Source organism: Pan paniscus, chromosome 7, assembly GCF_029289425.2.
Source record: "Pan paniscus chromosome 7, NHGRI_mPanPan1-v2.0_pri, whole genome shotgun sequence".
Classification (NCBI taxonomy): domain Eukaryota; kingdom Metazoa; phylum Chordata; class Mammalia; order Primates; family Hominidae; genus Pan; species Pan paniscus.
The window spans coordinates 22727683-22754198 of record NC_073256.2 but is presented as its reverse complement, the minus strand read 5'-3'; the positions used below and the strand labels follow the sequence as shown (position 1 = coordinate 22754198).

At 48.2% G+C, this 26516-nt stretch overlaps 2 protein-coding genes across 2 annotated transcripts; one reads left to right on the top strand and one right to left on the bottom strand.

Moving 5' to 3' along the window:
- The first annotated feature begins 4652 nt into the window (after nucleotides 1-4652).
- Nucleotides 4653-7663, top strand: LOC117981556 (protein FAM90A15-like). Its single transcript, XM_055107334.1, has 4 exons — nucleotides 4653-4775; nucleotides 5270-5469; nucleotides 5928-6036; nucleotides 6701-7663. The coding sequence occupies exons 1-4, from the start codon at nucleotides 4653-4655 to the stop codon at nucleotides 7661-7663; spliced, it is 1395 nt and encodes a 464-aa protein (XP_054963309.1).
- A 7184-nt stretch (nucleotides 7664-14847) lies between these two features.
- Nucleotides 14848-18411, bottom strand: LOC129395836 (proline-rich protein 23D1-like). The gene is given in 7 exon segments (XM_055107248.1): nucleotides 14848-15329; nucleotides 15332-15473; nucleotides 15798-15864; nucleotides 16109-16170; nucleotides 17620-17888; nucleotides 17981-18147; nucleotides 18323-18411. Coding segments are annotated over 7 exon segments (1278 nt in total).
- Nucleotides 18412-26516: the final 8105 nt, after the last annotated feature.

Here is a 26516-nt window from a genome sequence, read left to right as displayed (position 1 = left end):
GACTGCAGGTGGCAGGGGCTCCTTGGCCTCCAGCTCCCGTGACTTGGAGGGGACTGTGGGACTGAGGAGTGCAGAGCAGAGAGCAGACTCTGTGCGGTGACTCCGAAGCTCCCCGGCTGTGGCGCTTCTGTGGATGTGGGAGCCCAGGCCAGGCAGGGAGCAGATGCAGGGGCTCTGCCTCATTGAATTCTGGTGAGGGACGTTGTAGTTCGCGTGGTTCTCCGGAAACGCGCCAGGAAAAGCTTCCGTGCCAGAGATTCGTTGCCTCAGAAACTGCGTGACGCGCAGGAGTCAGACTTCCGCTGGGACGTCAATAGGAAACTGGGGAATTACTGTGTATTTGCTCTCTAGATGACTGAATAAGGGAAAAGTTAGGGAACCCTGAGAGGTGCAGCCCTTCCGCTGTGCCCCGCCCTGAGAGCAGTGTTTCGGACGCTGGGAAGCGTGCTGTGCAGAGCGCTCTCGGGGTCTTTCCTCAGCCTCGAAAACTGGGCTGTGGAATGCCTTTGTACATGTGTGTGTTTAATTGGTTTTGAAGTGAATAAAATTCTCAAAAAGATGACATATTGTCTTTTGACACTCATTCCGTGTTTGTGTTTAACTGATTTTCCGAGTGAAGGGGTGGCCTGCCCCTCCACACCTGTGGCTGTTTCTAGTCGGGTGGGATGAGAGACGGAGAGAAGAAATAAGACACAGAGACAAAGTATAGGGAGACAACAGTGGGTCCAGGGGACCGGCACTCAGCACACCAAGGACCTGCACCGGCACCGGCCTCTGAGTTCCCTCAGTTTTTATTGATTATGATTTTCATTATTTCAGCAAAAAGGAATGTAGTAGGAGAGCAGGGTGATAATAAGGAGAAGGTCAACAACACCAAAAAAAAAAAAAAAAAAAAAAAAAAAAAAAAAACACACGTGAGCCAAAGAATCTATATCATTACTAAGTTCAAGGGAAGGTACTATGCCTGGACGTGCACGTAGGCCAGATTTATGTTTCTCTCCACCCAAACATCTCAGCGGAGTAAAGAATAACAAGGCAGCATTACTGCCAACACGTCTCGCCTCCCGCCACAGGGCAGCTTTTCTCCGAGCTCAGAGTTGAACAAATGTACGATCGGGCTTTACACCGAGACATTCAGTTCCCAGGGGCAAGCAGGAGACAGTGGCCTTCCTGCATCTCAACTGCAAGAGGCTTTCCTCTTTGACTAATCCACCTCAGCACAGACCCATTACGGGTGTCAGGCTGGGGGACAGTCAGGTCTTTCCCATCCCACGAGGCCATATTTCAGACTGTCACATGGGGAGAAACCTTGGACAATACCCTGCTTTCAAGGGCAGAGGTCCCTGTAGCTTTCCACGGTGCATTGTGCCCCTGGTTTATTGAGACTAGAGAATGGCAATGACTTTTACCAAGTATACTGCTCGTAAACATTTGGTTAACAAGGCACGCCCTGCACAGCCCTAGATCCCTTAAGCCTCGATGTTATACAACACAGGTTTTTGTGAGCTCCAAGTTGGGTCAAAGGGGCCGCGGCAAAGCTACAAATGATCAACATCTCAGCAAAGCAATTGTTTAAAGTACAGGTCTTTTTCAAAATGGAGTCTCTTATGTCTTCCCCTTCTACATAGACACAGTGACAGTCTGATCTCCCTTTCTTTACCCTACATCCAAGGGCTTGAACATTTCTTGACTTGTTGGCAATCCAAATCGTTATGTCTCCGAAACAGAGTTGACTGAGGGGACCGCAGGGCTGGGCAGGACCTTTGACTTCGTATACAACCACAGCAGCAAGAAAACCTCAGCCCCACTCTACTAACACGCACCTAGTAAAATTCCGCCAACCGAATCTCACCCACGCTAACACGTGGGGAGCGTTGCTTGCACCACGAGTCCCCATTTGGCTCAACCGCCGATGCCAAGTGTGTGGTTCCAGTTGCGACGGCCCCCCGTGAAGTGGCTTCCGGATGTGCGAATGAACCAGGCAGAGTTTCACTGGCCAAATAGACCCCAGCAAAGCTGAAGTCAACTCCCACATTTGGGATGTACTTCAGAGGTAAAACATTCATCCCGTCTTCTTTCCGGATGTCTGACACCGTGGTTCTCCCCCTGATCCTAAGAGTAGCTGAGGTAGAGACTCACTGAAAGATCTAGGCAGGGAGATCCCATCATGCACAGGCTCTCTCCATTCTCTGACCTGGGAACAACTCTGAGCAGGATTCCACATCTAGGGGGCCTCGGAACTGAGCGGGATTTTCTGAGACACACCAAATGGCTGCTCCCTTTCCGCCGCTGTTGAGGGTCGTTATCTGGATTATCCAGATCACCTAGAAAGTATCCGTATCCAGAATCAATAAGATCAACTCTCTGCTCCTCTGACAGCAGAAGGAGCAGGACCATAAGGAACCAAAGAGCGTGGAAGGAAACGATGTGACAGGAAAGCTCAGAGAACGGCCACAGGGGGTCGTCAGCAGGCCTTCCAACCTGAATCATGAATAATTAATGAAGCGCAAATCAAAGGGGACTCGAGTTTCAGCAGGAGCAATTCATCCAACGGGAGATCGCCGGAGGGCCAACACGATTGAGAGACTGGGAGCCGGGTGCAGTGTCAAAGGGGACGCGACTGGTTCCAAAGCTCAAGAACACCATGGGGTCACTTGGGCTACGTGAGAAAATGCCCCAGTGTGCTGGTTCATCATTCCGACTCCTGCCTGTCTCTTCCCGTCCAAGGAACATGGACCCTAAGTCGTGCAGCTGCAGATGACCATGGGCAGAATTAGGGGCCGTGGCACAAAAGTTCACCGACACGGGAGTTCCACAGAAGGTGCGGTGGATCTTCGCAAATCCAGAGACATGGCAATGGGACCCAGGGAATTAGAGCCTCACAGGCGTCCGGGAGACTTTTCAGGCATAATGCCTGGAGTCGCAAGACGAGCTGAAAAAGGAGCCAGGCACTGAAGGACAAAGCGTTGTTGACTTTCCTCATCTGTGTTTCCCAGTGCGGTCCAATTCACGGTGGTTTCCAAGCGCCTCCTGGAGGAGAAAACACATGAGGGTGCGGTCAGGGTTCTCTGCTGACAGACTTACCTTGGGGAAGAAAGAGAAGCTCTGAAGATGGATCATGGCCGTGACTGCACGTCAAGGAGAATCTCCTTGATGACACTGAGGCCCACGTCGAGATAGACTAAATGTGGTCCAATTAAAAGGTGTCTATTTTACCACATTTTTTAAAACAAAACAAAACAAAACAAAACAAAAAGATGGAAAAGAAGACAGGGGTACAGGCACCAGTGTTACATGTCTGACGGGGAGCATCTATTCTTCAAAGCTTGCAGCTGTACACGTAGGTTTTAGAATGTCTGTCAGCAGTGGACATGATCTTAGAGTGGGCTGTGCAGATAGACCTTTCCAGGTCACGTAATTCGATTAAGTTAATTGCAATGAAGGTACGGGTAACTGATTAGGTTAAGGTACGTTCCACGTCAGGTGACCAGAGACAGTATAAAAGGCAGCCTGGAAAGCAGAGGTCCCTCTCCGCCCCTTCCTCCGTCGTCCTGGATGCTGCATCGCTTCCAGCGGGGCTGCTCCAGCACCTGCCCATCTCAGCGCCAGCCGGGGAAAGCAAGTAGACGTGTAATTTCAGGTTAGTTTCACTGAACTATTGTTTTTTTCACGCAATCCCTGAGGGGTGTGGGGGTGGGGGGAAGAGACACAGGAGGCCGAAAGAAACCGATCACACTGGGGCTTGCTGGTGGGGAAGGATGTGTTCTCGTTACTAGTAATTCTTGCAACAGAAAACGAGAAAACATATCCGTCTCCACGTGTGGGATAAGACCAAGATGGGAATGCGAAAAGAAATGTACTGCAGCATGCTGAATTGGTGGGTAAATGGAAAAAGGACTTTGGAAAAAAGGGTGGTTTGCCCTTCAGCCGTGTAAGACGTCGATACGATGTGGCACTTATTCCCCGTTTGTTCAGATGAATTCGTGTGGTATGCGTAAAATACCAGAAAAAATAAATAAGCAAAGAGGGGCTGGAGCTAAAGCCAAAAGGTAGAACAGGAAAGACCATCACCTGCTAGTGTGGTAGAGAGGAAGGTAACTTCTCTCTATGAATTTGTGCTTGGAAGTTGCCTAATGAAATGGCCAGAGTAGCGATTCAAGTTGTCACAGGAAGCATCCCATATCCCTGACTTCAAACAGACCTGCCAAAGGGTGGCGCAAGCCATGCCCTGTGTCTTCGATCATTCTGTCCGTCAAGGGAGATAGAATCACCGTGTCTTCTACCGGAGTGAATCGTGAGAGACCTAAGTCCAGTCTCCAGAATCAGTTGCTTGTTTGGGGTTGAAAGCTCAACTCCCCATACCTAGGCCACGGGCCCTGTGGCAGGTGCGGTTTACTCTTGGACTAGGTAGTCATGGCAGAGGAACACACAGTATCCGAGGATGCACACAGCACATTGTGTTCTACAGATTTGACCGACTGGTGGTGAGGTCTCCTCATGACCACACCGGCAGGGAGTTAGCAGGTGGCTTCCTGTGGGTGTGTGAATATCCAATGTGCTTAACCATCGACATGTGTGTGTTTGTGTGTGTTTCAGGTGACCCAACAGTCAACCCCTGAAAAAGGCGGTCACAAAACCCCCAGGCGACGAAGATGATGGCACGTCGGGACCCCAAATCTTGGGCCGAGAGACTGGTGAGAGCCCAGACCCTCCAGAAGCAGCGGAGGGCCCCAGTTGGGCCAAGGGCTCCCCCGCCCAGTGAAGAAGATCCCAGGGTAAGTCTAGCCCTGGATCTCTTGGGTATCGGGGTGGGGGTGGGGACGGGGGGAGGGGGTGTCACACGGTCCTCAGAGACTGGGTTGGATTCCAAAGAGCTCTGTCACCACCACCCAGGTTGCTTTTCCCATCCAAGGTGGGCGTGGCTTGGGACCTTCTCCCCGGCCCGATAGGTCCCTTGAGAGACTCTTGGGGGCAACCTCCCTTTCTACTTAGAGTCCTGTGTAGCCACGTTTGGCTGTGTTGTTGACTTCGGGTTCACCGTCGTGCCCCTTGGAACCTTGAGTCCTTCCTTTCAGAGTTCCTCCGTCACGTGGGCTTTGGGAGGGAACATCGTATCCGAACTCTCCCAGCACTTAACGGCCCCCATGCCGGTGTCCCCTCTTTGGAATCCTTATTCAGCTCTGAATTCACAATCCGTCCCAATGTGGACGTGGGATCGCTGCCTGTGGCTTCAGCTCACTCACCGACATCACTTCCTTTCCACCCACAGCTCAAGTGCAAAAACTGCGGGGCCTTTGGCCACACGGCCAGAAGTACCAGGTGCCCCATGAAGTGCTGGAAGGCAGCCCTGGTTCCAGCGACCTTGGGGGAAAAGGAAGGGAAGGAAAACCTGAAACCATGGAAGCCCCAGGTTGAAGCCAACCCGGGGCCCTTGAACAAGGATAAGGGAGAGAAGGAAGAGAGACCAAGGTGAGCAGTGGGAGGGGTTTTCACCACTCTTAGGGTACTGCCTCCTAAGGACATGGTGTCTCTGCACCTGCACACCGTGTGCCTTTCCGTCTCCGGGCCAGGGAAGGAACGCTGCAGAGAAATAGGCCGGAGCTCCGTGTCCTCCGGGGTTCCACACCCAGGAGCTCCTTTGGCTCTGGGAGATTCAGGGACGGGGAGAGGCGGGGGCGCTTCGTGCAGGTTCCCCACGACAGGGGGAAAAGCGATGGAATCCAAATCACAGTCCTTAGTTGGGAAGCCTAGAGGGCCACCTGGGGGACGGGAAGGTTGGCACGTGAGGGAAGGTGCAGAGGCGGAAAGGGCACCAGATGTCCATTTCTGTATCACAAAACACGGAACGGGGCTGGGCCCCACACAGGGTTCTCCCTGTCTCCTGGGGAAAACCAGGGGGCACGGCCTGACCTTTTTCTGTTCTGCAGGCAACAAGACCCGCAGAGGAAGGCTCTCCTCCACATGTTTTCTGGGAAACCTCCAGAGAAGCCGCTGCCGAATCGAAAAGGATCCACGGAATCTTCTGATTATCTGAGGGTGAGTGTCACCCCGGGCCCCTGGTCCTTTTCTCCTCTAGGTCACCCTGGTTGATTTCCTTTCAGCTTCCCGTCTGCGGGAGGAAATCGGGGAACCCCTCTTTCTTGCCTTCTTGGGGTCAGGGACTCCACGATCCTTCCAGGTCAATTTGATTCCAGGCCAAGGCATCTGAAGATGCCGTATTTCCTGTTGCTTTCTTTCTGTCCAATTATGGCAAGCCTGCCAACAACATGTTCCTAGCGGCATGAGGAAATTAGTCCCTCAGAGGCCCCAAACGTGGAGAAGGCTAAACCCAGGAACATGCATGTGTTCAGAGAAGACGTCCTGAGTACCCTTGAGCCACCAACCTGCCTTCGGAAGGGCATCAGTCCGTTCCACTTCATGGAAGGCTGAGTGGAGGCGCTTTGATCCAGTTAATGCCCAAGACGCGATCTTTTGAACAATGGTGTGCTTAGATCAGCTACACATAGCTCGAGAGCGCATCTTTCATGTGTCTTGTCCTGATCAGCACTCAGGTGGAGGGTCTGTCCCTACTTCCAAGGACCGCCTGTCGATACTGTACTAAGAATTTCATGGCGTGTGCACCTTGTCTTTGGATGTGCTTGATTTTCACGTTGGCTCCATGCGGAGGAACTTCTAACCTGTGTTGTTTCCTCTCTTTCAGGTTGCAAGCGGGCCAATGCCGGTCCACACAACCAGTAAGAGGCCGCGCCTGGGCCCTGTCCTCGCTGATCGCTCAGCTACCGAAAGGTCTGACAGGGGCTCCGTCTTGGCTTCGCCGTCTCCCCTCAGAAAAGCCAGTCTGAGCTCCTCCTCAAGTCTTGGACCAAAGGAAAGACAGACAGGGGCTGCGGCCGACATCCCTCAGCCTGCAGTCAGGCAGCAGGGCCCCGAGCCTCTCCTCGTGGTGAAGCCGACACACAGCAGCCCTGAGGGTGGCTGCCGAGAAGTTCCCCAGGCTGCCTCCAAAACCCACGGCCTGCTCCAGGCCATCAGACCCCAGGCACAGGACAAACGTCCTGCGGTGACCTCACAGCCCTGCCCGCCAGCCGCCACACACAGCTTGGGCCTAGGCTCCAATCTCAGCTTCGGGCCAGGAGCCAAGAGACCTGCCCAGGCTCGGATTCAGGCTTGCCTGAACTTCCCCAAGAAACCGAGACTGGGTCCCTTCCAGATCCCCGAAAGCGCCATCCAGGGAGGTGAGCTGGGGGCCCCGGAGAATCTCCAACCTCCGCCAGCCGCAACCGAACTTGGACCAAGTACGTCGCCCCAGATGGGCAGGAGGACACCCGCCCAGGTGCCCAGCGTCGACCGGCAGCCTCCGCACAGCAGACCTTGCCTGCCTACTGCCCAGGCCTGCACCATGTCCCATCACCCAGCGGCCAGCCATGATGGGGCCCAGCCTCTCAGAGTGCTCTTCCGGAGACTGGAAAACGGACGCTGGAGCTCCAGCCTCCTGGCGGCCCCCTCATTTCACTCTCCTGAGAAGCCGGGAGCCTTCCTCGCTCAGAGCCCTCATGTGTCAGAGAAGTCTGAGGGTCCCCGTGTTCGTGTCCCACCGAGCGTCCTCTATGAGGACCTTCAGGTTTCCTCCTCCTCAGAGGACAGCGATTCTGACCTGGAGTGAGACTGCAGGTGGCAGGGGCTCCTTGGCCTCCAGCTCCCGTGACTTGGAGGGGACTGTGGGACTGAGGAGTGCAGAGCAGAGAGCAGACTCTGTGCGGTGACTCCGAAGCTCCCCGGCTGTGGCGCTTCTGTGGATGTGGGAGCCCAGGCCAGGCAGGGAGCAGATGCAGGGACTCTGCCTCATTGAATTCTGGTGAGGGACGTTGTAGTTCGCGTGGTTCTCCGGAAACGCGCCAGGAAAAGCTTCCGTGCCAGAGATTCGTTGCCTCAGAAACTGCGTGACGCGCAGGAGTCAGACTTCCGCTGGGACGTCAATAGGAAACTGGGGAATTACTGTGTATTTGCTCTCTAGATGACTGAATAAGGGAAAAGTTAAGGAACCCTGAGAGGTGCAGCCCTTCCGCTGTGCCCCGCCCTGAGAGCAGTGTTTCGGACGCTGGGAAGCGTGCTGTGCAGAGCGCTCTCGGGGTCTTTCCTCAGCCTCGAAAACTGGGCTGTGGAATGCCTTTGTACATGTGTGTGTTTAATTGGTTTTGAAGTGAATAAAATTCTCAAAAAGATGACATATTGTCTTTTGACTCTCATTCCGTGTTTGTGTTTAACTGATTTTCCGAGTGAAGGGGTGGCCTGCCCCTCCACACCTGTGGCTGTTTCTAGTCGGGTGGGATGAGAGACGGAGAGAAGAAATAAGACACAGAGACAAAGTATAGGGAGACAACAGTGGGTCCAGGGGACCGGCACTCAGCACACCAAGGACCTGCACCGGCACCGGCCTCTGAGTTCCCTCAGTTTTTATTGATTATGATTTTCATTATTTCAGCAAAAAGGAATGTGGTAGGAGAGCAGGGTGATAATAAGGAGAAGGTCAACAAAAACAAACAAACAAACAAACAAACAAACAAACAAAATACACACACGTGAGCCAAAGAATCTATATCATTACTAAGTTCAAGGGAAGGTACTATGCCTGGACGTGCACGTAGGCCAGATTTATGTTTCTCTCCACCCAAACATCTCAGCGGAGTAAAGAATAACAAGGCAGCATTACTGCCAACACGTCTCGCCTCCCGCCACAGGTCAGCTTTTCTCCGAGCTCAGAGTTGAACAAATGTACGATCGGGCTTTACACCGTGACATTCAGTTCCCAGGGGCAAGCAGGAGACAGTGGCCTTCCTGCATCTCAACTGCAAGAGGCTTTCCTCTTTGACTAATCCACCTCAGCACAGACCCATTACGGGTGTCAGGCTGGGGGACAGTCAGGTCTTTCCCATCCCACGAGGCCATATTTCAGACTGTCACATGGGGAGAAACCTTGGACAATACCCTGCTTTCAAGGGCAGAAGTCCCTGTGGCTTTCCACGGTGCATTGTGCCCCTGGTTTATTGAGACTAGAGAATGGCAATGACTTTTACCAAGTATACTGCTCGTAAACATTTGGTTAACAAGGCACGCCCTGCACAGACCTAGATCCCTTAAGCCTCGATGTTATACAACACAGGTTTTTGTGAGCTCCAAGTTGGGTCAAAGGGGCCGCGGCAAAGCTACAAATGATCAACATCTCAGCAAAGCAATTGTTTAAAGTACAGGTCTTTTTCAAAATGGAGTCTCTTATGTCTTCCCCTTCTACATAGACACAGTGACAGTCTGATCTCCCTTTCTTTACCCTACATCCAAGGGCTTGAACATTTCTTGACTTGTTGGCAATCCGAATCGTTATGTCTCCGAAACAGAGTTGACTGAGGGGACCGCAGGGCTGGGCAGGACCTTTGACTTCGTATACAACCACAGGAGCAAGAAAACCTCAGCCCCACTCTACCAACACGCACCTAGTAAAATTCCGCCAACCGAATCTCACCCACGCTAACACGTGGGGAGCGTTGCTTGCACCACGAGTCCCCATTTGGCTCAACCGCCGATGCCAAGTGTGTGGTTCCAGTTGCGACGGCCCCCCGTGAAGTGGCTTCCGGATGTGCGAATGAACCAGGCAGAGTTTCACTGGCCAAATAGACCCCAGCAAAGCTGAAGTCAACTCCCACATTTGGGATGTACTTCAGAGGTAAAACATTCATCCCGTCTTCTTTCCGGATGTCTGACACCGTGGTTCTCCCCCTGATCCTAAGAGTAGCTGAGGTAGAGACTCACTGAAAGATCTAGGCAGGGAGATCCCATCATGCACAGGCTCTCTCCATTCTCTGACCTGGGAACAACTCTGAGCAGGATTCCACATCTAGGGGGCCTCGGAACTGAGCGGGATTTTCTGAGACACACCAAATGGCTGCTCCCTTTCCGCCGCTGTTGAGGGTCGTTATCTGGATTATCCAGATCACCTAGAAAGTATCCGTATCCAGAATCAATAAGATCAACTCTCTGCTCCTCTGACAGCAGAAGGAGCAGGACCATAAGGAACCAAAGAGCGTGGAAGGAAACGATGTGACAGGAAAGCTCAGAGAACGGCCACAGGGGGTCGTCAGCAGGCCTTCCAACCTGAATCATGAATAATTAATGAAGCGCAAATCAAAGGGGACTCGAGTTTCAGCAGGAGCAATTCATCCAACGGGAGATCGCCGGAGGGCCAACACGATTGAGAGACTGGGAGCCGGGTGCAGTGTCAAAGGGGACGCGACTGGTTCCAAAGCTCAAGAACACCATGGGGTCACTTGGGCTACATGAGAAAATGCCCCAGTGTGCTGGTTCACCATTCCGACTCCTGCCTGTCTCTTCCGGTTCAAGGATCTTAGAACCTCACTTGTGTTATCCAGTTGTCGTTCTTTTTTTAGATACATATGCAGTGATACACTACTGTAACTATTTTTTTAATTTATATTTAGGCCTCTCCTCATAAGATACATTATGCAAGAACCTTTCCATTATGTTTCAAAACACAGTAGCATCTCACTCTACACACCTGACATGCCTGGTTACTGTTTTATCCAACATGTTTGAAATCAGCAGTGTGATTGCCTTTTTTTTTCTACACGAAGGAGATAGAAACTTGTCTGTCCTCCTCAAAGTTATGGCCCTGCATTTTCACAAAGAAATGCTGCCCTAATCATGAAATTTATTCTATAGGTATATGAAATACAAACCAAAAATTGAAAACAAAACTTAGTAATGGCAAGTGGTAATGTAAACTTGATGAGCCAGAGCAGAAGCGTGTCTCACTTCGAAGCAATCACAGCAGTCACCACTATTTCATCGTATAATTTCAGTATTTATTGAAAAGTAGTGGCCTGGGGAGTGTTGGGAACCTGAACAAAGACAAGGACCGGGTCACAGCACGGAGAAAATGGTGAAAATCTCAGGGCATACATACAGTATCACGCTTAGGAATTATTATCCATACATCAGACCAATGACTACATGGACACCAGCAATCAAGGGGCTGTGTTAGCCCTGGGAGTGAGCAGAGTTCTTCAGGTGAATTTTCACGCCACTGAAAGCATGCTGAAAGCAGAACCCTCACGTTGAGGAGTAAGGGATTCGATTGAGTGTGGTTGCATTTAAGAGGTTGAATATGGAAGAGAAATTCTAGGGGACACTGTGTGCCAAGTGAAATGGGAGCACTTTATTTAAACACCTTGCAGTTCTTCGTCTCCCTGCAGCATCTGGGATCCTCTGCTAGTGAGCACAATGGATCATGATGGGAAACAGCAAAGGGGAAGCAAGAGGTTCCTGGAATTACTCTCCCTCCACATTTTAGGGCATGCACTGACTAAGGATTTGGCCAATCTCTGATCTATCAATGTAAGTGGTGGATCTTGGCTACATCCCTTCTTGAAAAGACATCTTTATGCTCCGGTTGGAGAACTATGGTGAACCCTGTGGCAGACCTGAGTGCTGGACTTGGTGAAGGGTGCATAGGTCTGAGGCAGGAGTTGGGCAAAGTCTCCATCCTATACAGGCTGAAGCTGAGATTGGCTGGTCTAGGGAATCCCACTGGACTAGGTGTGGTTGGTAAAGGGTAGGGCACAGAGGAGAAAGTATGCAATGCACAGTAGGATTATTGAAAGAGAAGGGCTGAGCCAAGCAACATGGTTTTCTTGGGATCTCATCAAGGGCTGGTGACATACGGGTTCTGCCTCCCCCTCTTCTGCAGGTGAGGGAGGCACATTGTCTCTTTCATGTCTGAGGTGTCTCTGTCTTGAACATGGAACTCCAAGGTGAAGTCATCCACAGAGTGCTAGATGTAATCGATCTGCAGAGGGAACTGCAGGCCATCCAGTGACCTCAGGACATGCTCAGGCACGACCACAAATACACTGTTACCCAGGATCAGGGCAGGGCTGTCTGTGGGGACAGGATGAGGACATACTCTTCCAGGCTCAGTGTGAGTTCTGTCCCTTGTTCTGGGACCACGATGATGAACGTCTCTGTGCTGGAATTCTGCTGCTGCTGTGGAAAGACAGCCCTCAGTCCACTGCCTTCAAAAAAGACTGCAAATGATGCTCCTGGGGAGGGAGCTGGAGCAGCTTCACCCTCTACAACTTTAAAATACAAATTCCCTCCTAGAAGTGGCAGTCATGCTGACCCTGCTGAATTCACCACCACTGGATGTGTCTTGTGGCCTGGAGATTATGCAACATAGTCCTATCTTTGCTATCCATGAACATAGGGAGTTACCTGGGGTGATTCCAGGCCTGGAATGAATTCATGTGAGGAATTCTTTGAAGTAAGGGTGTTTCTGCATCTGTGGTGAGACCACAGTGAGGGAGGTTAAGGCTCCCCATCTTTTTTTCTTCTTTCTTTCTTTCCAGACACAGGAGATAATCAACAAAGACCAGGCTCCCTTTTAAATCCAATAAGAAACATTTTACAACCTACTCCCTCTCAAGTCTACTATCTGAAGGTTCCTCTGCACAGTAAAACTTGGCCTCCCCACCTCTTTATCTTAACCTAAAGATTTCCTTTCAATAGATCCCTGGTCTTAGATAAACTCATCCAATTATCAACCAGATAATTTTTAAATCTACCTATAAGCTGGAAGCCCCCCTCCTTCAAGTTGTCCCACTTTTCTGGATCAAATCAACGTATTTCTTAAATGCACTTAGTTGAAGTCATGTCTCCCTAAAATGTATAAAACCAAGCTGCACCCTGATCACCTTGGACACACGTTCTCAGAACCTCCTGAGGGCTGGGTCACATGACATGGTCAATCATATTTGGCTCAGAATAAATATCTCCAAATATTTTGCAGAGTATGACTCTTTTCCTCAACAAGGTCATGATGATTAGGGTCAAAATTCACCGATATGAAGGACAGCCCCAATTTCTTGACTCAGAGAAATAAAGCAAGAGAAAACACATGGAGGAGGAAGAGGAGGAGAGGAGAACCTGGAGCTCCCGCCTGCCCCTGGGTGAGTCCTGGAGGTGGAAGGAGAGGTACTTGATCCTGAGTTGGCCCCAGCTCCACCTGAAACAGAACCCTGGAGTGCCACTCCCTGAATGCGGCCCAGCTCTACCCAGGTTAGACACTCCCTTGCCCTAGAGCCTGGGTCCTCCCTGGCCCCTGCTACCACTGCTTCCTCAGAGCCCAGGCCCAGTGCACCACATCTGCCTCTGCACGGCTCTGGGAGGGCTGCACCAAGGACAATCTAGTCTCAGAGGGGACTTCCTGGACACAGGCGGGTCCTGACACCCTGAGGGCACAGAGGAGAATGGCCTTCACAGGGGCTGCTGTCTTGGGCCTCACAGAAGCGGCCTCTCCAGCGACCAGACTCAAAACCTACCCAGAGGCCCAGGCTGGTGAGGATGCCGTGGCTGGGCCTTTCATGTGGATGAAGGCAGTTCCCACCTCAGCCAACGTCCAAAACCCCGAGGAGAATCAAACCTGAAAGAGTCCCTGTCCTCCTTCCCAGAGGGGAAAGGCAGTTCCTGAAACCTCAGTAGAAGAGAAAATGCTGTGAGGGTTCAAGGGACCAAGGACGCCCTTCCCAGGCCAGCAAGGCCAGAGTAGGAGGAAGCTGCACCCACCTCCAGGGGACATGTGAGGTTTTAGAGGGTCAGGCAAGTCAAGGGCAAACGCCCTGAACTCCCCGCAGGGTCATGAGCACTCCCCACCTACTGGAGTTGGGCTCCAGAAGGCCAGGACATTATCCCTGCATCTCCCCTGCCTCCAGGACTCAGGCCTGAGCTCCCAGGTTGGCCAGGAAAAGCTAGTGGTAGCTCTAGCTGGCCATGGACATACAGGCTGGGACATGCAGGCCAACAAAGAGGTGCTGGGACCTCAAGAGAACTTCTAGACTTTCTAGACACTCCAGAGACACAGAGACATCCAGGCAGGACAGGGAGAGCCTGGAAGCAGCTGTGAGCAAGTGCAGGTGCCCGTCCCAACACACAGAGCTAAGCTCTGTTCAACCATTTTCTAAGCCAGACCAATCCCAGGGCCCAGAGGTGCAAACAGTGACCCCACTCAGGACTTGGAAGGAGGAGCACAGGAAAAGCTCCAAATTGGCCAAAAAAACTGTCAGAAATGTGGCAGTTATTTCATAAGTACATGAATAATAAACCCAAACAATGGAAAACAAAACTAAACAAAGGCAAATGTGAACGGAAACGTGATGAGTGAGAGCAGGAGAGTGTCTCAGTTGGAAGCAAACACAGCAGTCACCACTACTTCATTCAATGACGTCAAGATTTATTCAAAAGCATTGGCCTGGGGAGTGTAGGGAACCTGGACTAAGACAAGGAATGGGGCACAGCTTGGAGAAAAAGGGGAGAGTCTCAGGGCAGAAATAGAGCATCAGCCTTAGGAATTATTTATTGTGGCATCAGACCAATGACTACAAGGACATCAGCATGCAAGGGCAGTATTAGCCCCCGGGAGTGAGCAGCTGTCTTCAGATGAACTTTCAGACCACGTCATGCTGGAAGCAGAACTCTCACATGGAGCAGTCAGGGATTCGATTGAGTGTGGTTGGATGTATGTGCTTAAATAGGAAGAGAAAGTCTAAGGGACAGTGTGTGTGAAGTGAAATGTGAATGTTTTATTTGAACTCCCTGCGGTTCTCCCCCTCCCTGCAGCATCTGGAGCCCTCTGCTGTTGAAGACAGTGGGTGTTGATGGGAAACAGCAAAGGGGAAGCAAGCGGTCCTTGGAATTACTTTCTCTCCACATTTCAGGGAATGCACTGACTAAGGACTTGGACAATCTCTGACCTATCAATTCAGGGGGTGACTCTTGGTTAAATCACTTCCTAAAGAGACATCTCTGTGCCCTGCTGGGAGGCCTATGGTGAACCCTGTGATAGATCTGGGGACCAGGAGTTGGTGAAGGGGGCATACGGCTGAGGGAGGAGGTGCACAGTAGCTCCATACCATGCAGGCTGAAACTGGAGTTGGCTGGTCTAGGGTGTCCCACGGGACTAGATGTGGGTGGTAGAGGGTAGCGTTGGGGGAAGGCTGCCAGACAGCATGGAATGCACAATGGGGTTACTAGAAGAAAAGGGCTGATCCCAGCTTTGTGGTTTGCTGGGGATATCATCAAGGGCTGGTGATATAGGGGTGCTGCCTCCCGTTCTTCTGCAGGTGAAAGAGGCACATTCTCTCCTTTCATGTCTGAGATGTCTCCATCTTGAGCATGGCACTCCAAGCTGAAGTCATCAACGGAAGGCATGATGTACTGGATCTGCACAGGGGACTGCAGGCCATCTTGTGACCTCAGGATATGCCAGGAACAATCACAAGGACTGTGTTCTCCACGGTCAGCTGCAGCGCTGTCTCTGGGGCCAAGATGAGGATGACCTCTTCCAGGCTCAACCTCACTTCTGTCCCTTGTTCTAGGACTATGATGAGCTCCTCATTGCTGGAATCCTGCTGCACCCGTGAAAAGATGGCCGTCAGTATTCTCCAAAAAGGCTGCAAATGATGCTGATGTGGAGGGAGTTGCCAGGAGCTTCACCCTCTACAAGTTTAAAATACACTCCCTCCCAGAATTGACTCTCATGCTGACCCACCTAAATGTACATCCACTGGATGTCTCTTGAGCCTGAAGAGTGTGCAGCACTGTCCAATCTTTGCCATGCAAGGACATGTGAACTTATCTGGGGAGGTTTCTGGGACGGGCATGAATTCTGGTGTGGAGCTCCTGGAATTGAGGGTGTTTTGCAATCTTTGCCATGCAATGACATAATAACTTACCTGGGGAGGTTCCAGGGACTGGCCTGAATTCAGTGTGGAGCTCCTGGAATTGAGGGTGTTTTTGCACCTGCAGAGAGATCACAATGAGGGAGGTTAAGGCTCTTCCAGCAAGAGTCTCTTGGATTTCAGAATATGACCTTCAGAAATCCACAACCCAGCATAGGCCAGCCTCAGGACACCAGCCCCCATCAATCAAGCATGACTTTCCACTCATCCTGCAGAAAGCACCTTCTCCTTTTATAAGATTGTGAGACATGACACTGACCTCCAGGCAGGGAGATCTTAAGAAATATCAGGGAAATTTGCCTTACCTATATTGGTACCCTGCTCCACTTGGCGACGTTTGGGTGGATTCATTTGTGTGGTAGCCAAGCTGCAGGACAGAAAGGGATCCGTTAGTCTTCCACACAGAGTCTAATTCTCACAAGCCCAAAACTCCATTTATCATCCAGCACACATTCTTTCTGTGTTCCTCAGTCAAGTGCACTTGTGTTGGGCTCCAAATCCTACCTGCATCCCATAAGTCCTAATGCTCATCTCCCACCCTCAACTTTTCTAATGGCTTTTCCTATCGGTGAATGTGTGTGATAAGGGATGGTGACCACAGGAAACAGTTTGCTTTCTCAGGAGCCCATCCACCTGAGAAGGGACATCTAATTTGGTCTGAGGACTTTCAGGGAAGACGTTGTTATTTCAGGTATCTGAGCACCGTGTCTGTGCAGTTACAGTGTGAATGGAGTGAGAGATGATGGGAAATGTTTCATTTTCTAATGAGCACAGGGAAGAAATTTAGATCATGCCCACAGTTTACCTGTCTCCGCACAAGAGGTGACTTTCATTTAGAGAGGGAACATAGATCGACAGTGGGAGGAAACCTGAGATGAGCCCCCTGACAGGTCCAGAAACCCCCCATGCTGGCAGGATCCTATGGCCTCCACTGTGGGTCTCATGTCTCCGGCAGGTGTTCTAAATTTATAACGTTCAATGTCATGGCAGGCCAGGGTGCTTTCTCTGCCCTAGTTTGACCCTTTATCACACATTCACACCACACACACACAAATGCACACAGTCACACATAGTCACATGGCAACCTCCTGGCAACCCAAGGTAAACACACACTAACATACCTGCTCTCTCCTTCATTGACATTCTGCGATTCTGTCCAGGAATCACTAAGGCTTCTTTGGCGCCAGTAACCATACATGGTAAAGGTTCTCTAGACTCACTTGTATCAGAAAATTTCAATCTTAATCTTATTTTCTTATAAATCTATACAGTATATGACTTGATCTTTTACTTTTCCTGAAGAAGATGATCAGCTCAGCACATCCAGAACATGGAATAGTGTGCCCTGGCCTGGGACAGGTCGAATGACGCTATGGTAGAATGAAATCTTGGGCAAATCCCAAAAGTTTTATAATAGAGAGAGCTGTGGGCTCCCTTTGTCTCTCTTTGTCTATCTCATCTATCCCACTATTTCTTGCCCACGTAACTTTCACAATTTTTTTCAACACCTTCTACAAAGCTTCTAGAACTCTTTCACTATCACTGCTTTTCAAAATCCATCAGAGACAGCTTCCCAATTCTCAATGTTACCTTCTTTTTCAACCTCACTCTCCCTAGCTCCCTGGCTCTCTGGTTCTCTTTTGGCCTCTCTTTTTCTCCTTATCCCCTGGCTTCACATCTACATTCACAAGAAGAGAATGAAGAAGCCCCCTTCCCAATAAGAGTATGCCTTACACTGGGACTCCAAAATCTAAGCACACCCTGACAGGCACAGCCAGTGGAATGAGATCTGGGACGGAAGATCACAGGGCGTCACAGGACTGTGGCCGGTGATGTCCAAGCCGAGGGGGTTCTGGGGCCTCCCTGAGTCTGCGACTAAGGAAAGGCCTGAGGGCAGCAGGGCAGTGTCCCAAGAGACGCGAGGATGAAGGAGGGGTGCGGTCAGGGTGGAGGGCCTTAGAAGACTACTGATGTCTAAGAAATCCCGAAGCCAGCGGGAGGTTGCGGCCTTCCTCCTCCTGGCTTTGCCCACAAAGGGCCGCGAGGGGTGAGAATCCACTTCCGAGTGGGGACTTAGACGGGGCACTGGGTGGGGAGGGGAGAGGGTGAAAAGACAAAAGACACAAAAGCATGTCGGGGCACCAACCTCCCAGCGTCTGACAGCGACGTAGGGCTACTGCGGCTGAGACACGTAGGTGCGGGGATTGTGACGTCGGCAGTGACACCAGACGCCAGAACGTAGGAGTGGAGGATGGTGACACGGAGTTGTGAACAGAAAATATCAAAGTCCACTCCAGGAAAGGGGCTTTTCATCCGGAAAATCTGCATCCGGGTCCGCCGGAACCTGCGGTCTCAGGATGGGGTAGTGGGCCAGAAAGAGGGCAGAACCAGTGTGGACCAGGCCTGAGCTTCCCTGCTCTGTCCCCAGGGTGTATCGGGATCTGTCCCCACTTCCGGCCAGTGCAGCCTTGGTCTCCGCGTTTGCCACAACGCGAGTGTTTTACGTGCAGAGGAGCTACGCTTCTTCCACCAGCTGCAAGTTGAATGTTTCCGATACTTTATGGTCAGGGTAGTCAGACCACTTACAGTGGTGGATGACCCGGTTCATTCTGGACAAATTAAAAACAGTTTAGGAGGCTGGGTGCGGTGGCTCGCACCTGGAATCCCAGCACTTTGGGATGCTGAGGTGGGCAGAGTTTGAGACCAGCCTGGGCAACAGAGCAAGACCTTGTTTTCCACAAAAATACAAAAACTTAGCCAGGTGTGGTGGTGGATGCCTGTGGCCCCAGCTCCTCCAGAGGCTGAAGCATGAGAATCACTTGAGCCCAGGAGGTCGAGGCTGCAGTGAGCCGTGATGGGGCCACTGCACTCCAGGCGGAGCAACAGAACGAGACCCTGTCTCAAACCAAACCAAACAAAACAATAACAACAAAAGTTTATGGCAGAAGTTCTTCTTCCTCTCTAGCGTGAGTGGGTGGAGCTGCACATCTTGGGTGGAGCTGCACATCTTGAGTGGAGCAGGTCGTGGCGCCTTCACTACCCAGGGACCCCTGGCTGGAGGTGGCTGGACCAGGACCCCCACCAGCCCAGTCAGAACGGGCCATTTATTGTCAGAACTACAGTGTGAATTGCCACAGTTGGCCGGTGGGGAGCGTGCAAATTCACACCAAGGATGAGGAATGTATGTTCCTTTTCTATTCCTCATTCACCCGGGAGGCAGGGACAAAAGCAAGGGCTCTGTTCCAGGGACTTCTTGGGCCAGGACCTGAGCTGGGCCCAGGAGGCCCCAATCATTGCTTTAAAAGAACAAAAGTTACTGTGTATATTAATAAATTCCTTTATCCATCTTTATATTTAATGTGTTCTTTTCACATTTCTTAAGATGAATCATAAATCTGAATTCCTTTGAGACAAACGTGGATGACATCCCCTAATTTTCTTAGGTAATCGTTTTAGAATATATTGTAATTTCACATATTTCAGTGTTCTCAGAGCTATTTGAAAAAATATTTTTAATTTAAAATATGGGATAGTTTAATGTTTTGTTTTCTGTTTCAGAGTATTTTGTGTCAACTATGGATATTGAGGCATGTAAAATGTGTACCTTTTAGGAAATACATGATTTTGTTTAGAACTAATGAAAAATTAAATGTTCAATATTTCCATGGACATTTACCAAGGGATGTCTACTCTCACACAAGAACATTTTTTAAAATAGCAAAACTGCATTTTCAATTTTCAATAGCCTCATTAATATCCTTAATAAATGTTAAAGTGAAATATGTAAGTTAGCATTTCATTTTCTACATTTTCTGATTTTCCTTTTTCTTAAGTGCATGCTAGCTGGATTTTGGAAAGACCAAATCCCAACTGTTCACACTGCAAAGATTTCTCAAAGATTATTTCCAAATGAGGGTACCCTTCGGGTTTTCCCATAACTAATACCAGTTTCTTTAAATTTTAAGTTTTTTTAAAACAATATATCAATATTTTGATTCAAAACGGACTTAAAATTTGAATAGCTTCCCTTAGGTAATTGAACAGAAAGAACACTGGGATTCATCAGGGTACTTGGGGGATCAGCCCTGCTCACTGCTTCTCCAGATTTCCAGAGCTAAGTTTGTTTCCCCTGAGCTGAGCTCATACCTCCCATAACTGCTGGGAAGTGGACACAGATTAAGGAGCCAGGATTGTATGCAATTTCAGTTGAAGAAATTCATACATCTGAGCCTTCCCATTTAGTTTTTCTGCAGCTCCCTCTCTCTTCACATAGGAGCCAAGTAATGTAGCTCTGCCTGTATGTACCGTTCAGACACTTCGACCTTCTCTACCAAATATTTTGTTTTTTGGTTTCTACAAAATATGAGTTTGGGGTGTCTTCAAATAGACTGAATTGATTCCTCTTGAGTCTGCATGGGACACACATTGTCTACATTTGGAAGCCCCTTACGAGAAACTAACCCACTAAATGAAAGTCTGGGTAAATTAAGGTCTGCTCACTGTGTCTCTGAGTCTCTGATTCCTTGCCTAGAAAATGGATCTGATAAAAGCTGAGGAGTGGGCTGGGTGCGGTGGCTCACTCCTGTAATCCCAGCACTTTGGGAGGCCGAGGCGGGTGGATCACGAGGTCAGGAGATCGAGACCATTCTGGCTAACGCTGTGAAACCCCGTCTGTACTAAAAGTACAAAAAATTAGCCGGGCGTAGTGGCGGGTGCCTGTAGTCCCAGCTACTCAGGAGGCTGAGGCAGGAGAATGGCGTGAGACGGAAGGCGGAGCTTGCAGTGAGCCGAGATCGCACCACTGCACTCCAGCCTGGGTGACAGAGCAAGACTCAAGAAAAAAAAAAAAAAAAAAATGCTGAGAAGTGAAAAAAATGACAATGCATTGAAGCATAATTTTTAAAATTATGATTTATTATTACTATCTAAAACAAGATTTTCCTGTCCTACCTTAGAAAATTTCCTTAGCTTTTCCAGAAGAAACTACAACCCTACCAAAGCACAATGGTTGTAGGAAGGCTGTTTGATTGGGTCACTAAGAAGTCCTGACGAGAAGATGGTCCATCTAAAATGCAATGCAGTGTATATAAGGCAACATGTGTCCATATCACTTCCTGGGCATAACCAGCCCTACCTCCTCAGAGGGGATCTGATCCTAATGCACATGCATCTCCTTGGACAAAGGTAGGGAGTCTGATTCAGAGCTGCTTCAAAGCCTGTCCATGCAGAAGACTTTATACCTGTAGTTCTTGTTCCTACCTTGAATGTGAAGGAGTACACTCAGTTTCAGAGTGAGAGTTTTGATCTCTGTAAGTTCTATTTGAAAAGACCGGGGGTTGACAAAAAAAAAAAAAAAAAAAGAGGTACAGCCAAGGATTGGAATAAAGTCATAGGAACAGAGACAAGCCCAGAAGAGCAGCAGTATTGAAGGACAATGGGTTAGGTTGCTAAGATTGATGGTGATCCTTATAAGTCAGCCCCTGTTACACTGTTTGCCTTGGGTCCACAGAGCTTTGTCATAGCTCTCCCTTGTAAGTTTCTTAAAATCACTAAAGAGGCTTGCTTGAACTCAGGTGTCTGAGATCAGCCTGAGCAATAGAGTAACCCCTCATCTCTACTAAAATAAAAAAATTTAGCCAGACATGGTGGCATGTGCCTGTAATCATAGCTATGATGGTGCCACTGCACTCCAGACTGGAAACAGAATGAGATCCTGTCTCAAAAAAAAAAAAAAAAAAAAATCAGGAAAGTGCCCCATTTTCTACTACTCAGATCCTGTTCAGTTTCAGTGATGAAGCAGAGGTGGATCAAGACACCTGGAGCACCTCTTACTGCAGTTCATCTAAGTCAGCCTTTACCTGGCCCGCTCTGCAGTTCACACAGCCGGAAGGGCTTGTGCACGGGTTAGAAGACTACAGTTCTCTCTGTCATCAGTTTTCCTGGTTTCTCATACAGCCCCTTCTCCACATATAGATAGTGGAGATTTTGCCCAGGGGATTCCCTCAAGGTCTCAGTTTCATTAAACTTGTCAAGGCTTCCACAGATTGTTTTGCCACCTAGTGAGACTTGTTTCGAAAAAAAAAAAAAAAGTGAAATGGGAAAAAAATTAAGTGGCAAATGAGAATGATAATAGTCCTCACAGGTGAAGGTGTCCATACAGACAGAAGATAGGTGGCTTCATTTTGGTCAGCAGCTCACCTGGGCCAGTGAAATGTCTTTGTTTGGATAAAAAGGACCTTTCTATACCTCGATATAGACAATCAGGGACAGAAGTGCACCATATGAGCAGAATGGCTTTCATAAGAGAACAGAGAGTCCTTAACATTTTCGGTTCAGTTCCCCAGAAGAATGAAAGTGAGCAGTTTTGAATGGAAATAATTGTCAAATGGGAACATAAACTACAAATATATTGGCAACAAAGGAAGTTTAGCAGCAATACTCCTTCAGTTTCAGTTAAAGTGATTTACGCTAAGTTGATAAACCAGTTGGTTTAAATGGTCACAAGACATTTTGTCTGTGAAACCTCTCTGGACCCCAATGACTCCAGTCGTAATTAGTCTAAATGCACATGTTCTAAACTCCCACAGGTCTCGGATCAGGCTGTAGAACTTAATACATGGAATGTTCATTTGCTGTACATGTGTCTGTCTACCCAATAAAGTTTGAGCTTCTGTTCCTGGGGTTGAGCAAGGTGAACCACTTGGTCATGCCCTCTCCATACCTCTTTTACAAATGGAAAAGTGCAACACAGTGATATGCCACTGGACATGAAGGCAGCAATCCTGCATTTGAGCCTGAATCTATTTCTGCAACTAACTGGAGGTGTGGGACAGAGATCAATGGATCTCAGATGCTTCTGTGTTCAGTGATCAACAGGTCTCAAATGTCACTGTGCAGGAGACTTAATTGGAAAAGTCATTTTACAAATTTAAATTCTTAAGAGATCCCCATTTGAAAGTGTTAGAGTGGGGCATAGAGCTCTAATTATAAGTATTCTAGGCTAGTTACACTGACTATAATTAACCAATATAGTTCTGGAAGCAGGGACTTAAGTGATCTCTAAGGCTACTTCTAGTTCTAATATTTGAGTGTTCTAAGGATTCGTAGACATCTGAATATAAATCTTAGACTAATTTTTATGGTTTGTCAATTCACATGGGTGTGTGTATGCTCATGTGTGTGCTCATAAATCATGAAAAAGTAGAACTATTCCTTTACTTCATGCAAAGTTCAATCCACAAATTATAAGTAAATTTTAGATAATTGGCAGTGAGGATGAATTTCTTAACACCAAGTATGACAGAGTAAGAGCAGAGGCTGAAGATAATAAGGCACTGATCTAGAACAACATCAGTGAGGAGAAAGAGGGAAGGAGATAATTGCATTAAGATTTACAGGGATTAATAAGCAATTTATGCAGATTAATGTCATGAGTAAATTGTGTGACTTATTCAGAAAAGTAAGCATTCCTGAGTAAACCTCTACTTTTAACCTGAATGTCAAGTAAACGATAGCAATATTTTCTAAGATTTAGAATATTAAATGAAGGTCAGATTTGGAAGCAAACCAATAAATTGCAATAAAGACATTACCTTTGAAGTGCCTATCAGAAATCCGCTTAGAGTAGCTCAGTAAACTTAAATTGGATACATAAGTAGTGGAAGGTTGAAAAGGCACAGAGATAACCATACAAAAGAGATATCGCCTTTTAACATACAGGAACAAAGGAGTAAAGTTACTCTCAGGGGCTAGCGCTCAAAATTATCTTACTTGTATGCAGCTAGAGCTTGAACCTATGAGGAGAAGACACAGTACCAGGCGCCCATGTCTCCTAGTGGGTTACACCACATAAGTCATGCTTAAAATTGGAAGGGAGCAATGTTCAATGACTGATGTGCAGGCAAATGAGGCAGAGGCACTTGATAGCCAGTGTTCAGACTTCTGAGGAGGAGACATGGTCCAACAGGTGCTTGGATAGACAAGGTGCATAGAAAAGCAGATTGTAGCTCAGCCGGTCCTCTTACAACCAAGGAGGTAGAGCTAGGATGCTGCTGGTCCTTTTCTGGCATATTTGTGGGGCTGCTAAGAAAGTGGAAAGAATATAAAGCCTGAAGCCTGGAGCCAACCATCTGCTGCTATTGGAATGGGGCTGACAAAAACGGCATAGGAACAGATGCCTTCACTCTTTGTCTTGTTTTCCACTCTCCTGCTAATACCTTTCATTAAAGGTGCTAACAAGAAGCTAACTGGCCAAGCAGTATGACAAATGCTGTTTTCAGAGTCCCAGCACAGCACCACAGAGCAGAGTAAAGAAATCATAAAAGTAAAGAAGTAACACCACGTCATTAGTCCATAAAGAGTGGGAACCATGAGAATGGAGGAGATTGTTTGGAGATAACACGTATAATAAGAAGAGAATGAAACATAGGTGAAAGCAATCCTAGCCAAGAGAATATGAGGAACAGTCAGCAAAGAAGACTGAGAATGTGTGGAGAAGACAAAGAGAAATGTCCAGCAGACAAACATTCCCATGGCCAGAAAAGAAAGAAATTAAGGTGCAGGAGATAGATCACCTTGTAAAATGTTTCAGAAAGGGCCTGAAGGATGAATACTGGCCATAGGTCAATGGAGTTGGCCCTGGTAATTTATTAAGAGAAAAACTACTATTAACTGACTAAGGAGGTACCTGGTACCTTTATAAAGAGAAATTCCAGTAGTATGATGAGAGCTAAAATAATCTTCTTCTTCTTCCTCTTCTTCTTCTTCTTCTTCTTCTTCTTCTTCCTTCTTCTCCTTCTTCTTCTTTTGAAACAGGTTCTCTTTTTTTTTTTTTTTGAGACAGAGTCTCCCCCTGTCACTCAGGCTGGAGTGCAATGGCATGATCAGGCTCACTGCAGCCTCAACTTCCAGGGCTCAGCCCCCAAGCAATTGGGACTATGGGTGTGAGCCACTATACCGGGCTTTTCTTTTCTTTTTTTTTTTTTTGAGACATAGACTTGCTCTTGTCACCCAGGCTGGAGTGCAATGGCATGATCTTGGCTCACTGCAACCTCTGCCTCCCGGGTTCAAGCGATTCCCCTGTCTCAGACTCCCAAGGAGCTGGGATTACAGATGCATGCCACCACGCCTGGCTGCTTTTTGTATTTTTAGTAGAGACGGGGTTTCACCAGGTTGGTCAAGCTGGTCTCAAACTCCTGACCTTGTGATTTGCCCACCTCGGCCCCCCAAAGTGCTGGGATTACAGGCGTGAGCCACTGTGCCCAGCCTAAATTTTTAAATTTTTGTAGAGATGGGGTCTCCCTATGTTGCCCAGGCTGGTCTCGAACTCCTGGGCTCAAAGGATCCTCCTGTCTTGGCCTCCCAAAGTGCTGAAATTGCAGGCATGAGCCTCCATGCCTGGCTTTAAGAGATTTCTATAGGTTGAGAAGGAAATAGGGTATAAAAACACTGGAGACAGGAAATGTATGCTATATTTCAAGTCATTTGACTGACAGAGAAAGAAGAGGAAATATTAAAAATGAAGAAACGAGAAAGTCTAAACACACTTAGATTCTCAAAGGCAGTTAGTTTTATCTGAGACAATGTTTAAGGAATTTCTAGGGAAAATGCAGAACAGAAAACTCCTCTGATTGAAACAGATAACTTTACATATTTTCCTCCAGCATAGTTTTCAGAATAAGAAAATTAGCACCATGAAGACAAGTGGCAATACCAGAAGATCTTTCAAAAACACATTTTATTTTTTATTTTAAAACATTTTACACATTGTCTTGTTCCAGATTTTTTTTTCTCCTTTATTTACATCTCTACAGGAAGCCAGCTTAACTGAATAGAGAAGGACATTTTCTAGAGCAGCGCAGAGGGATTTTACTTCTTCTGTTCTGGGATGGTGTACTATAAATCTTCTACGATGAAATGGTCTGTGATATATGCTTTCTTCTGCTAGAAAGCTGGGACTCCAAATTTTGGCAAATTAGGGAAAAGGCAAGCCTCAGGTTGCCATTGTTATGCTCTGAAAGGGCAGGGTTTGCAGGATTACAAAAGAGATTCTTAGAAAGTGTCTTTTTTTCTTTCTATGGTTTTTTTTTTTTTTTTTTCAGTTTGTTTCAATTTCTTCCTCCATTTAACTGTTCACCTGAACCCGCTGAGAAACATTCCATCTTTAGGACTGCCTTTTGTTGTTCTATTATCTTCCAGCATCCTATTTTGTGGACATGCTAAGCAGACAAGTCCAGAAAGCCCGAAGTTGGAATATAAATGTGACTAAGTCAGTAACTGTATAATCTTCTTCAGTCTCACTCTCCTCATTTGTAATAAGGGCACTGAATTCGATGACCTTTGGGGAACTTACTGCTTCAGAAACCCATGATTTGATCAATTCTCACTGCAAATGGCCAGAATGAAGATGTTGCTCAAGCTACAGCCAACTTGAATTTTGATATGGGTGCATTTCATTCTAAAACTTGATGTTTTAGATCGAACAGGTAAATGAACAAGAATCTAAACAGTTCCTACCTATAAAAGAGAGAAAGGAGTACATGACAGTGATACTGCTGAAGCAGCCACAATGAGCATCTAGCAGGTATTCCGTTTACTGAGAGGTTCAATCTGCTCACATTATAGATACCAGAATCTTGGCACAGAGGGCCCAATGTCCTACATCTGTTTAAAGCCAGAGCTATAACTTTAGAACTCAATTCACCTGAGTGCCAG